The sequence below is a fragment of the Cervus elaphus genome, chromosome 23 (genome assembly GCF_910594005.1).
Source record: "Cervus elaphus chromosome 23, mCerEla1.1, whole genome shotgun sequence".
Taxonomy (NCBI): domain Eukaryota; kingdom Metazoa; phylum Chordata; class Mammalia; order Artiodactyla; family Cervidae; genus Cervus; species Cervus elaphus.
The window spans coordinates 10,392,089-10,404,125 of NC_057837.1; the positions used below are offsets into that span (position 1 = coordinate 10,392,089).

Below are 12,037 nucleotides of genomic sequence, written 5' to 3' on the forward strand. Positions count from 1 at the left end.
TTTGTACCCTGGTAATGTCCCTGGCAGCTTTCTCTGAACCTTACCATCTGGCACCCGGGACCTGAAGTGCTGAGGGCTCTCCCCCTTCACTGTAGGCGAGCCGTTTGATTTCATCTCCTCTCGAGTCCGTGGCAGAGAGGAGAACAGTTCCACAGAGTGAGGGAGCAGAATCTAGGCTGCGGCGAGGAGGAGAGCGTGGGGCTGGGCAGCTCCTTCAGGGTGTTTGGTTCTGGGTTGAGCACCGTTCAGGCTGCAGATGAAGGGGGCAGCATAGTTGAAGGAGAGGTGGGTTGTTTTTTTTTTTTTTCCAATTTATTTTTAGCTGAAGGATAATTGCTTTAAAGTATTGTGTTAGCTTCTACCAAACATCAGCGTGAATCAGTCACAGGACAGAGGGCTTTGTCTTTAAAGACGGCAGCCATCCAGATCAAAGCTTCCTGGTCCCTGCTTTTCCTACTATCAGACGCTGTTTTCCCAAGCAAGACTAGCTTCCCTGTTAGCTCAGTTGGTAAAGAGTCCACCTGCAATGCAGGAGACCCTGGTTTGATTCATGGGTCAGGAAGATCCACTGGAGAAGGGATCGGCTACCCACTCCAGTATTCTTGGGATTCCTTGGTGCTTAGCTGGTATAGAATCTGCCTGCATTGCTAGAGACCTAGGTTCTATCTCTGGATTGGGAAGGTCCCCTGGTGAAGGGAAAGGCTACCCACTCCAATATTCTGGCCTAGGGAATTCCATGGACTGTATAATCCATGGCATAGCAAAGAGTCAGATACGACTGAGTGACTATCACTTTCACTTTTCATGCTTTTCATAAATGGCCTTTAGTGTATTGAGGAAATTTCTATTTTATTGAATTTCTTTTAATCATAAATGGATTTTGAATTTTGTCAAGTGTTTTTATGCATAGTGTTACTTTTAATTCTTACTTGAATGTTAGTAGAATTGAGTTTTGAATCCATTTGGCCGTAAGCTTTTAACTTTGGGGAGTTTTTCTTTTTTTTTTTTAATTAATATTTGAATCTCCTTACTTGTTACTGGATTGTTGAGTTTTTCTATTTTTGTATTTTTTCTTGTTTTACTCTTGTTAGGGACTTGTCAGGGACTTTAGTCTTGTCTAGTCTTGTTTAGTCTTATCTTCTGTTTCTCAGAATTTATCTATTTCATCTAGGTTTTCCAATTTGCAATTGTTCATCAATAATAATAGTCCCTTATGATTATGCTTCTTTACTTCCGAGGTACCTGTTGTAATGTTGCTTTCCTTTCTGTGTTTATTTCAGTTTCCTCTCTTTCCTTCTTACCTTAGCTACGAGTTTATTGATATTGTTTATTTCTTTCAAAAAATGCACTTCCAGTTCTTGCGCATGCACACTGGACCTTGTGGCACACAGGCAGTGTGTTTAGAGGCGTCTCTTAGCAACGATCATTCTGGGATGAAAGATTCCAAACCGTTGAGCTTCCCAGCTGGGAGGTTGTGGCAGGACGGCTGACTTACCTCTAGCGCTCGTGTTGAGTTTAGGGGACTGTGAAGAGCCAAGGGGGAGGTTTGGTGTGTTTGGAGCCCATAGGCTCTGCGATGAAGAAGATTTTTGGCTTCAGGAGTAAGAAGGGCATGCCATCCTTCGACTCCTCCATCAGCCCGGGGAGAGACAGAGGTCATCATAGAACCAACTTCCAGCCCAGGAACCACATCCGAGACAAGGACCTCGGAGAGATCCACAAAGCTGCCAGTGTAGGCGATGTAGCCAAAGTGCAGCAGGTTCTGTTGCTCGGGAAGAGTGGCCTGAACGACAAGGACAAGCTGGACAGGTAAGCGGGGAGGAAGGGCCTGGCAGGGGTCCCTCCTGTGAGTTTCCCCTCCAAGACTCACAGACACCTTTGTGGGATCCAGCGCCCCACAGACTTGATAGGCTGCAAAAGCCTTAGTTAGTTTCAGACCTGCTAATAATTCCTCTTATAGAGCACTTTGCTGGTTATTTTAAAGTTATTTAACTGAATGTCAGTAATCACAGAACTGAAATAAAAGATGAATAGCACCTTTTTTTTCTTCTTCTTCCTCCTCCTCTTCATTTGTTGTTATGCATGCGTTATCATGATCTACTCATGAGTAAGAGCTCTCAAGTTCTACAGCCCTCAAGAAATCTGCTGGAACTCCCTAGCTCTCACATTGTTTTTCTCATGTGATTTATGAAAACACTTCATCATGGATTGTCCATTGTGGATATTGGCAGTGGACAGATTTTTTATGTTGTCGACCTCTTATTTTTAATGTGCACATTTTTATACCATAATGTTATATATTCTAGAAAACTGCGGAGAGAGAAAAATAATCCCCATGACAGGTCAACTTCTGGGTTAAAAATTCTTCAGATACAATGCAATATCCGTTTTATATCAGTGTACACTTATGTGTATATGTTCCTTCCTGAAGGCCCTTAGAAGACAGCTTTGAAGTAGAAAGACGACTGTATCATTGAATAGGAAGACATTTTCTTAAGATATATGGTCTTTCCATATTTAAACCAAATCAGTATATCGTGGCTTTAAAGATTTTGGGTTACACATGCTGTCTTTAATTGTGATGAAATTGAAAGTTTTGTATAGTAGACAAAGATTTGTCATTTTAGATTATCAAAATTTGCTTGATGACAGTTTCTATTAGAAAAGATAAATTATGTGTAGACGGTGGAGAAATAACCTGGTAACTATTGAGAGTAACTAGATTTTTTATCTCACCAAAAAGTTTCAGATGGAGTATGGATCAAACATTTTAAATACATAGGGTGGGAAAACTACCAGAAGAAAACTGAAATTCCTATTGATGCATTTTTTGTGTGCTGACAATGAGCTTTTTTTTTTTCTAGTTCTACTGGTTACTAACCTTAATATTTTTTTAATTAGATGGTAATTGCTTTACCATGTTGTGTTGGTTTCTGCTGTACAACATCATAAATCGGTTGTGAGTATACATATATCCCACCCCAGAGACCTTTCTAAGAATGATTTCAAAGCAAGAACTCTGGAGTTACCTGGGTTTCGGCACCAAAAAAAAAAAAAAAAAATCTGAAAGTTGATTTAGCAACCCCCCAAATTTAAAAATCTCTGTAGAATAAACTGTCTGTAGGGAAGTCAGATGAGCAGACAGGGCTTATCTTTCTGGCACTGATAGGAATGTGGCACAGATGAAAATAATTTGTCACTTTCAATTTATTTTAGAATTTTTTGTGAGGATTGGTATCCTGTGACAACTTTCAGCCTTTTCAGAAGTCAAGGGAGTCTTGGGAATTTCCTGTCCGTCCAGTGGTTAAGACTCACTGCTCTGGGCCCAGGGTTCAATCTCTGGTGGGGGAACTAAAATCCTGCAAGCTACAAGGATATATTGTCCAACATGGGCAATATAGCTGATATTTTATAGTCAGTTTAAATGCAGTGTAGCCATTCACAGTTGGGGATCACTGTGTTGTGACCTGTATTATATAATAATATGTAACATACATCATCTCTAAAGAAACTTAGACGAAAACCCCTCATGGTAATTAGACCAACAGAAAAACGAGAAATGAACAAACAAAAATGCTACAATTTACAGTTGTAAAGCTTGTGAATTATAAATTATATTCCAATGTCAGAGACGTTAACATGTGAGAAAATGAGCATATTAGAATCATCGGAGTACAATGTTGTCTCTAATCCTCAAAACATATCTGCAAAGGAGTTGTAATATCCTTTGACTTCATTCAGATGTTGTCCTTGTAAGACAGTAGTAATAGTAGTAACTTTGATATTCGAATCTAACAATTACCAGCTGTTATCTGTGCATGGATCTCATTTAAGCATCGCAGTTATCTGTGCATGGATCTCATTTAAGCATCCCAGCTGTGTCCTGTGAGATAACGACTACTCTCTCTCCATTTTGTTGATGTGGAAATTGAGGCACAAAGAGGCTGAGTGACAGCTAATAAGTGACAGAGTGAAAGTCAAAGTCAAACCCAAGCTGAGCTGAATCTCAAGGTCTTGTGCATTTATCCAAGTAGATTGCTCTTTCATACTGTGTAAGAGGAGCTAAAGCTAATATATGCTGCTCTTTCTCCAGAAGAAAACAAAATATTTGTTTTAGAGTGATAGGAGTACCATGCTATTGCATGTTTTCAATCACATGAACGAACGATTGTTTTGAAACAGTACCACTGTAGTTTCCTAAAAACTGCTCCTGCTTTTGTAGGACTGCCCTCCACTTGGCCTGTGCCAATGGCCATCCAGCGGTGGTGGCTCTCCTCCTGGAGAGAAAATGCCTGCTTAACCTCTGTGACAGTGAAAACAGGACTGTGCTGATGAAGGTATGGGGCAGCGAACCGTGTCCACATGAGATGGATGTGATTTAACTATTGAGACTAAAAATGAATTTATCTCACTGAAACAGAGGGAACTGGTGAAGCTTGTGGACTGTTTACTTTGAATTCCTAGAACTCACACTCTGTTTCTTGGCACAACGCTGACAGGCTGTAGAATGCCAAGAGGAGGAGTGCGCGACTCTCCTGCTGGAGCAGGGCGCCGACCCGAACGTCAGGGACGCCTGTGGCAACACCGCGCTCCACTACGCTGTCCTTTGCCAGAATTCATCACTTGCAGCAAAGCTGCTTTCCTACAACGCCTGTATAGAAGCCAGGAACAAGGTATCGTCAGCTAACTTATTGACCAAATGTTTGTGAAGCATTTTTTTAATCTACAAGTGTTTTATTAACAGCAGTATGGTAACAGGTAAACTGAATAGTGCCCATGAGGCCCTGTTACCATGGAAACAGTTCTAAACCTGAGTCAGGGGACAGGGGTGAAAAAAGTCGGTGCCCCCAGGAAGGGCAGAGCTCTGTCTGCCAGCGACCTTTCTACCCCAGAAGGAAGGTTTTCCCATTAGAACATGAGTGGGAGTGGGTGGTAGGCTCCGAGCTCACAGAAAAGGAAGGCCTGCGGGGGTGGGCAGAGGAGGAAGGAGACGCAATGCCCAGCAGGGGGAGCTGGGTGAGTGCAGGTGGGCCTGGGAGGCAGCAGGCCTGAATTCTGAGATCCGGCTACGCGGGTCACGTCAAGTTTGACACCCAGCACGGGTGTTCACTCGTGCTGGTGACCCCTTGGTTCACCAGGTGCACCTCGGGGTCCTCCACGCTCAGCCCCGGGGAGCTGCGCGGCGGGGCCGCAGCTGTGCCTGGGGAGCTGCCCCTCCTGCTCTTTCTTCAGGAAGCTTGTGAAGTCCGGCCTCTGCAGCCCCGCCAGGAACCGCCCCCACTCTCACAGGTGGCCTCAGTTTTCCGTGTTTGGAAGCTCCAGTCTTCCCTGAAGGGAAGTCTTTTGAAGGAACCAAATTGTCTAAGATTTCACTTAAATCATGATATTTCTCAAGCATTAGAGAGTAAAGCGTTCCTTTGAGTGTCTATGGCTGGTATTGGTGATAACACTGCACTTCTTAAAGGTGAAACATTTTCCAAATATTTTCCCCCACTTAAGTTTTTTTTTTTGTAATCAGTCTAAAGTAACACAGTAAAGCAAAATTTGCATCAGTAGACTTTGTCTTAAAATTCAAACATAACAAAAGCATTTTACAACATAATAGAAATCTTGCTGCTGTTGACAAATTCCCATTTTATGAAAAATGTTTTATATAAGCACGGTTTCTCTCTCACTGCCCAAGTCTTAAGAGGGCAAAAGCAAAGGAAAGGAGCTAGCAAGTGAAAAGTGCGAGTCAGGCTGGAATTGTGGCAGTTGGGAAATGCCAAGAAGAGGATTTATTTATTTTAATATTTATTTATTTGACTGTGCAGGGCTTAGTTTCAGCATGTAGGATCTAGTCTCCTGACCAGGGGTCGAACCCAGGCCCTCTTTACTGGGAGCACTGAGACCCAGCCACGGGACCACCATGGAAGTCCCGAGATTTTGGTTTGTGCTTTTTATTCCCTTCAGTTGATGTATTTCTGTGAGGTGCTTTTCCGTTTTCAGGGATAATAATTGTTATTTTGAAAAAGAGCGTGAGTGAATTGTAAACTTGCCTAGGTGCCAGTTTTAAGAAGACTCTGAGCAAAACAGACTGGTAGTGAACAGGTGGCAATTAAGTGGGAATTAAGAGAGAAGAACAAATGATTAACTGATATATTATCCTATTCTGGCAGAACCATCCACTTAGATAAGAGTCTAGACTCTGCTCTCCCATCTAGAATGTCTTGATGGGAAGGAAATAAGGGGTTTATAAATAATGAGATCAGGTTGCCTTTTGGATTTACTAGTCCCTGTTCTACCACTGTTTACCCAGGAACATTTTAAAAATTGCAGTTTTGATGACTCTTACCTCTTACACTTTTCTTTTTTATTCAAACCCTCATGTAAGAGAAGGAATTGGCCGTGTGAGTAAGAGATGAGACCAGAGTGGTTGCTGCACTAATTCTCAGCTCTATTCTGCTGGTGAACCACAATTATTTGGGAAGACTTATTAAAAAAATGTACAAGCCTAGGCTGTTCCCTGAAGATTTTGACTGAGTAAATCAAGGAATGCTTGGACGTGTGTATTTAGAACTATTCCCTTGAGATTCTGATCTAGTCCTTGATGAATAACTACGGCATGAATACATGTAGTTTCTAAATGCACCTATCACAAAAGAAAGTAGTCTCTAGAGGTGTTGGAGTTTGATCAATGCTAGCTACTTCCATCAGCTCCCTCCTTTCCAACAATATTAGCCTGACTTTTTCTCTGCCCCTGTGTTTGAGACATTAAAAGGAGTATCTTTGGCAATATCTATGGGATTGCATGATAATTCCTTTTCCTTCCAACCACTCATCATTCAGTGACACTGCAAGATCTTTAGAGATTTGCTCATGGTGAAGTCACAGTCATCTGTAGAGTCTGATCCTTTAAGGATTTTGCACCTTCTCTTATCATCCAGGTCATTAGGTCAACAGATATTTGTTACCAACAGGGTTTTCCTGAGTGCAGTAATAGTAACTCAGTGAGCCTTTTTTGGTGTCAGCTGCAGGACAGACTGTTGCAGTGTGTCTGTTAGAATTGCTGATCCCTGGCATAAACAGACGAGAGCTTTAAAACCCATGAAGTTAGTAACAGTCCAGAGGGGAATTGTTTTAAGCATTTATTTTCAGCAGGCTTGGAAACTCATTATCCATTTGATTAACAATCTAGAAGAATTCTAGAGATAGATTGTAGTTTCAACAGGCAGTGGAAACATTCTTGACTGTGAATTATGAGTCTTTTTAAAAGAATTTCTGTTTAATTGAATTATGAGCCTTAATACCTGTATTTCTTACATATTGGGACCCACTTTTTTTGTGAAACATATGATATTGAAGAAAGGAAAGGTTTCACATACAAATATTTGCTTTATACCCACCTGTTTGGAAACAGCAAACATAAAACCAAAAGTGGGCCATAGACCAAACATGGCCCTTGGATATGTTTAGTTTACCTCCACACATTGAGTCAACATTTCAAATTTAGGCGGCTCATACAGAAGTTCAGACTTCTCCAAGGACCAAATCTGGACCCCCTTGAGCCCATCCTACTGTTTGGTCTGCGTGCAGAGGACAGCACTTCTGTGTGGGACATGTGTTTTCGCGGTTACCCGTCTCACCTGCCTTTTTCACTTACTCAGGGCCTCAGCTTTCCGTCCATAAGCATTTGAGTTTCCAATTTTTCATTGATAGTTTATTTTGGTAAATATTTGAAGGTTTTAAAGACAGTCTAATTAATCTATATTTGATTTCATATTTTAAAAAATCTCTTAAGAACCACATTGAATTTTTCAAATTAGAATTTTTAAGTTGGTTGTGGTGGTTTCGCAATGAATAACTCTCACAAACACACCGGGTTATAAGAGACAGTGCAGGGAGAACTCGTGGAGGAGCAGCTCCTGGAGAAAATGCTGGGCGTGTGTTTATTGGTCATCTTATGTTGCAATCTTTAACTAAGAGCAGGAAAGCAAGACAGACACCAGAACTCTAGGGTTCTGGAAGCTTCTCCTTGGTGGTCTGTAGGTAATCACATGAGAGTCATCAAGAAGGGTCTTTGAAGATGAGGTGGGGAGGGCACTCATTCTGCATGCAGTTAGCATCCAGCCAGTGCTGACCTGTCAGCCAGAACGTCTAACTTAAGGAAGGGCAGTGGAAAGAGCAAGCAAGGAAGAGAGAATGAGTAAGATTCAATTCCAGGAGACATTTCTGAGAAAGCAGTAAAACAGGGTTCCCACAGTTGATTTTTTGGGGAAAAAAAAAAAAAAGTTGCTCCCTTTGTATGTTCATGTAGAGAATAATATTCCCACTGAAATGTCTGTAAACCTTTTGAGTTTACTCATGGTCATCCTTGGATAGGTTATGCATGCTACAGATAGTATTAGATATTTCTGCCTCAGCATTTTTTCTAAAATACGCAGTTGATACAGTAGCTAAATGATACCGGCACCCCCTGCATTGGGAGCTTGACTCTTAGCCACTGGGCCACCAGGGAAGGCCCAGAGGAGGAGCATGTTAAAGAGAAAGAAGGTGCACAAGGCGATGAGGAGGAGGGGGCTCTCTTTCATTTGCTTTCTGACTTTTATTTTTAAGTTCAGAGAATCTATTGCATGATTTTAATTTCACCTTAGAAATTGGTTAACCGTGTACATTAAAAATGGTTTTCCCTGTCTTATAGGATGACCTGACACCACTGTTAGTTGCAATACGTGAAAGGAGAGGGCACATGGTGGAGTTTTTAGTAAAGAAAGAAGCAAATATACATGCAGTTGACAAGATGAAAAGGTACCATTGTTCTTTTTCTTTTTTTTTTGTTCTTTTTCTTTTTAAAACCCTTAGTGTGGTTCTAGGATGGTAATATCAAGATTAAATGATAAGAGGATTCATTTGTGATCAACACATCATCACTTAGGTAGAAAATCAATTATTCTGACTGGGAATCATGAACAATATATAGCAGGAATGTATAGCAGGATTCAAATTCCTTTATAATATTGACTGATGTCATATGCAACCTGTTTTTTGTTTGTTTGTTTGGTCAATCTTGTAATAGCTGAGGGATTTCAAATTAGTTTTATTAGCTTTATGAAATATGGATTCTGCTTTTTACTTTACCTCATGACAGTATCGAGTTTCTTAATTCTTTTCAAAGAATTCTTTAACCTCTACTTTGTATGTATATATTTTTATAAGAAGCATAGTGTGTGTTGGTCGCTCAGTTGTGTTCGAATCTTTGCGACCCCATGTATTGTAGCCCGCCAGGCTCCTCCGTCCATGGGATTTTCCAGGCAAGAGTGCTGGAGTGGGTTGCCATTGCCTTCTCCAAATGCTGATGTTATTAGGTTACAAAAGAGTCAGATACAACATAGTGACCAAATAACAACAGCCACAAAAAGGTGATTCTTACTCACTGTCACCAGATCCTGTGGGCTCATCAGTTTTTAGCCTTTCTCATTTTAGTACATTTTGATATTTTCATGTTTAATGCAGGTAGAAGGAAGAAAGATAGCTTTGATTGGATAAACAGTTCCTTTAACAAAGACAAGTCAGAGGTGGACAATACAGACAAAAATGATGGGCTTAAATTCAGACTAGGTTCAATTCCTAGGTTTCCTACCTATTAGGGATATTTATCATCAGCAAATAAGTTTCCTGATATGAAAGGCAAATAGTAATGCATCTTTCAAAGGTGCCTGTGTGTAAGAAAGATTTTATATATAGTATTTCATTTTTAGTGCCTATCACATGCTTGTCCACATCATTAACGGCCACCACGACTATTTTTATTCCCATTATTATCAATATTTTTGATTTAAGCCTGCAAGTAGCCTTTCCTTAACCCAACCTCTAGCTGACTTTGAAGCCGAATATATCAGACTAAGGAGGAAATAGGGAATTCATCCCTTAAATGGTCACCTGCCTCAGATAGGTGACCTGAGCATCATTTCTTGTCCATCAAGGACTTGCTTATTATTTTAAAAATCATTTATTTATTTATTTTGGCTGCATGGGGTCCTAGTTGTGGGAACTCTTAGTTGCAGCATATGGGATCAAGTTCCCTGACCAGTGATGGAACCTGGGCCCCCTGCATTGGGAGCCTGGAGTCTTATCCCCTGGTCCATCAGGGAAGTCCCCATCAGGGACTTTTGAAATAGTGAGGGACAGGCGGCTTCTTTTCCGCCCCTTCATTTTAGCCTTGGAGGTGATTTACGAAGATGAACCCTTGAGCCTGTAAATGGTGAGTTCTTCATGGAAGGGCAAGGCGTTCACTTGGTAAAGCATAACAAATTCACTGTTTAAGTAAATTGACTCAGCTTCCTGAGGCTGAAGTCATCCCTCTGTTGTTTCAGAACAGCCCTCATGCTTGCTGTCAAGTATGAATCAGAAAATGTTGTCAGACTTCTTCTTCAGCAAGGTGTTGACATCTTTTCTCAAGATGTTTTTGGATGGACCGCAGAAGAATATGCTGTTATTAGTGGTTTTAATATGTAAGTGTTCACATTAAAATGCCAGTTCTCACTAAACTGCAGCCAAAAATAATTTTAACTGTTACTTGCTACATGACCAGTGAGAGTTCCAGTTTGGTGCAGGCAGTTTGGAGAAGGGTGGTGAGATGTTCCCCCTCAAACGCTGAAAGCCAAGCAAAGGTCAGTTAGTTACTCTTGGCTGTGGGTTTGGGGTGCTTTATCTCAGGACATGTAGACCTTGATCCTTAGAAAGCTTGACATTAGCCATTTCATTCCAAGTGTGACCTCTCGGTATGGCGTACGAACAGTGTCACAGTTGTGATATTTCTCACTAGTTCTTTGGGTCTTGAAATGCTTAGTTCAGCAGCAAATCCTGTGTGTTCCCTTGAGGACCTGCCTCTCTATATGCTTCCCCTTGAATTTTCCAAGAACCCTGTGATTCCCTAAGATGAACGACACAGTCCTCTTCCACAAGTCACTTTCGGGGGAGAAAATAGTTCTTCCCATCACCCTGTTGCTTGCATTGATTCTGCTGCTGCAGCCCTGCTGCTCCAGCTGGGCTTGATGGGGTCTGCTTGGCAGCTGGATCTGGAGTCTGGATGTGGCTCTATAAAGACCTATAATAAAACATTTTAAAAGGAAAAACAAAGAAACTCATCGTGCAGTGGTCTCACGATTGACCTTCGCTCCCAGGCTGCCCCCGTGGGTCCAGGTCCCCAGCCTCTGAGGTGACGCACACGTCGGCTTCAGAGCGAGGGCACCTTTGCTGTCGTGCATGTGCGTGTCGCTCAGTCACTGCTGTCCAGCACCCGCGCCCAGTGCAGGCAGCCGGGCCTCTGGCTCTGCCCTCACTCAGAGACCTCATGTGGAGCCACGTGCGAGCCCAGATCTGCACGTCGAGGGGCCGCGGAGGCTCTCCTTCATCTTTCCTGCTAGCAGATGGCAGTGGGGACCATGTTAGGCTGTCAGAGAGGGTCACGCACTCCTGCAGGGGTTGAGCAGACTTCCCTCTCTCCTTTGTATCCAGACCTGAACCTCAAGGCAACTTCTGTCCTGTGGCGGCACCTTTTCTTAGGTCACAGGTTCCCTGTCATCCTTCCCAGAGTAGTGGGTGCCAGCTGGCCTGAGATTCCCTAATGATGCCTGGCCCCTCATGGGATCCGTTTCCTGTAATAATGAAAACCTTCCAATGGATTCCTATCCGCCTCCACCTTAAATGTTTTCAGAATCTGCCCCGTAAGGAACCCATTCAGCAGAAATCCCTAAATCTCAAGGAAGATAGTTGGAATTCAGAGAGGTAAGCCCTGTCTAGAACTTGGCAGTATCCACTGTAAGAGTAGGGATATGTCTTCCAAGTGAATTGGAGAGGGACATGGAGATTAAACATCATTGTCAGGAAGATCTGCTGGTTCAGAGTTTGAGTAGAGAAGGAAGAGTAGTGGTCCAGGCCAGGTCTTGATTATGATTAGTTTTCTGCTCTTCTTGTAATTAGCTGCAGTAATGGCGGATCATTATGTTCTCTAATGTAGTGAATTCATATGTTATAAATAAATTTAGGTACACATTAT

The 12,037-nt window shown here is 42.1% G+C and overlaps 2 protein-coding genes across 10 annotated transcripts in view; both read left to right on the forward strand.

The window, feature by feature from the left end:
* Positions 1 to 12,037, forward strand: part of LOC122682154 (ninein-like protein) — a 705,741-nt gene that overhangs the window by 121,628 nt on the left and 572,076 nt on the right. The gene's annotated exons all lie outside the window — the stretch shown is intronic.
* The window catches only part of LOC122682155 (putative ankyrin repeat domain-containing protein 19), a 66,975-nt gene continuing 55,784 nt past the window's right edge, over positions 847 to 12,037 (forward strand). For both annotated transcript variants that reach the window (XM_043884962.1, XM_043884963.1), the window contains exons 1-5: positions 847 to 1,809; positions 4,223 to 4,337; positions 4,500 to 4,673; positions 8,681 to 8,787; positions 10,353 to 10,490. In XM_043884962.1, coding sequence (XP_043740897.1) covers positions 1,577 to 1,809; positions 4,223 to 4,337; positions 4,500 to 4,673; positions 8,681 to 8,787; positions 10,353 to 10,490 — 767 coding nt within the window. In that variant the 5' untranslated portion in view covers positions 847 to 1,576. The remainder of the gene's footprint in view (positions 1,810 to 4,222; positions 4,338 to 4,499; positions 4,674 to 8,680; positions 8,788 to 10,352; positions 10,491 to 12,037) is intronic.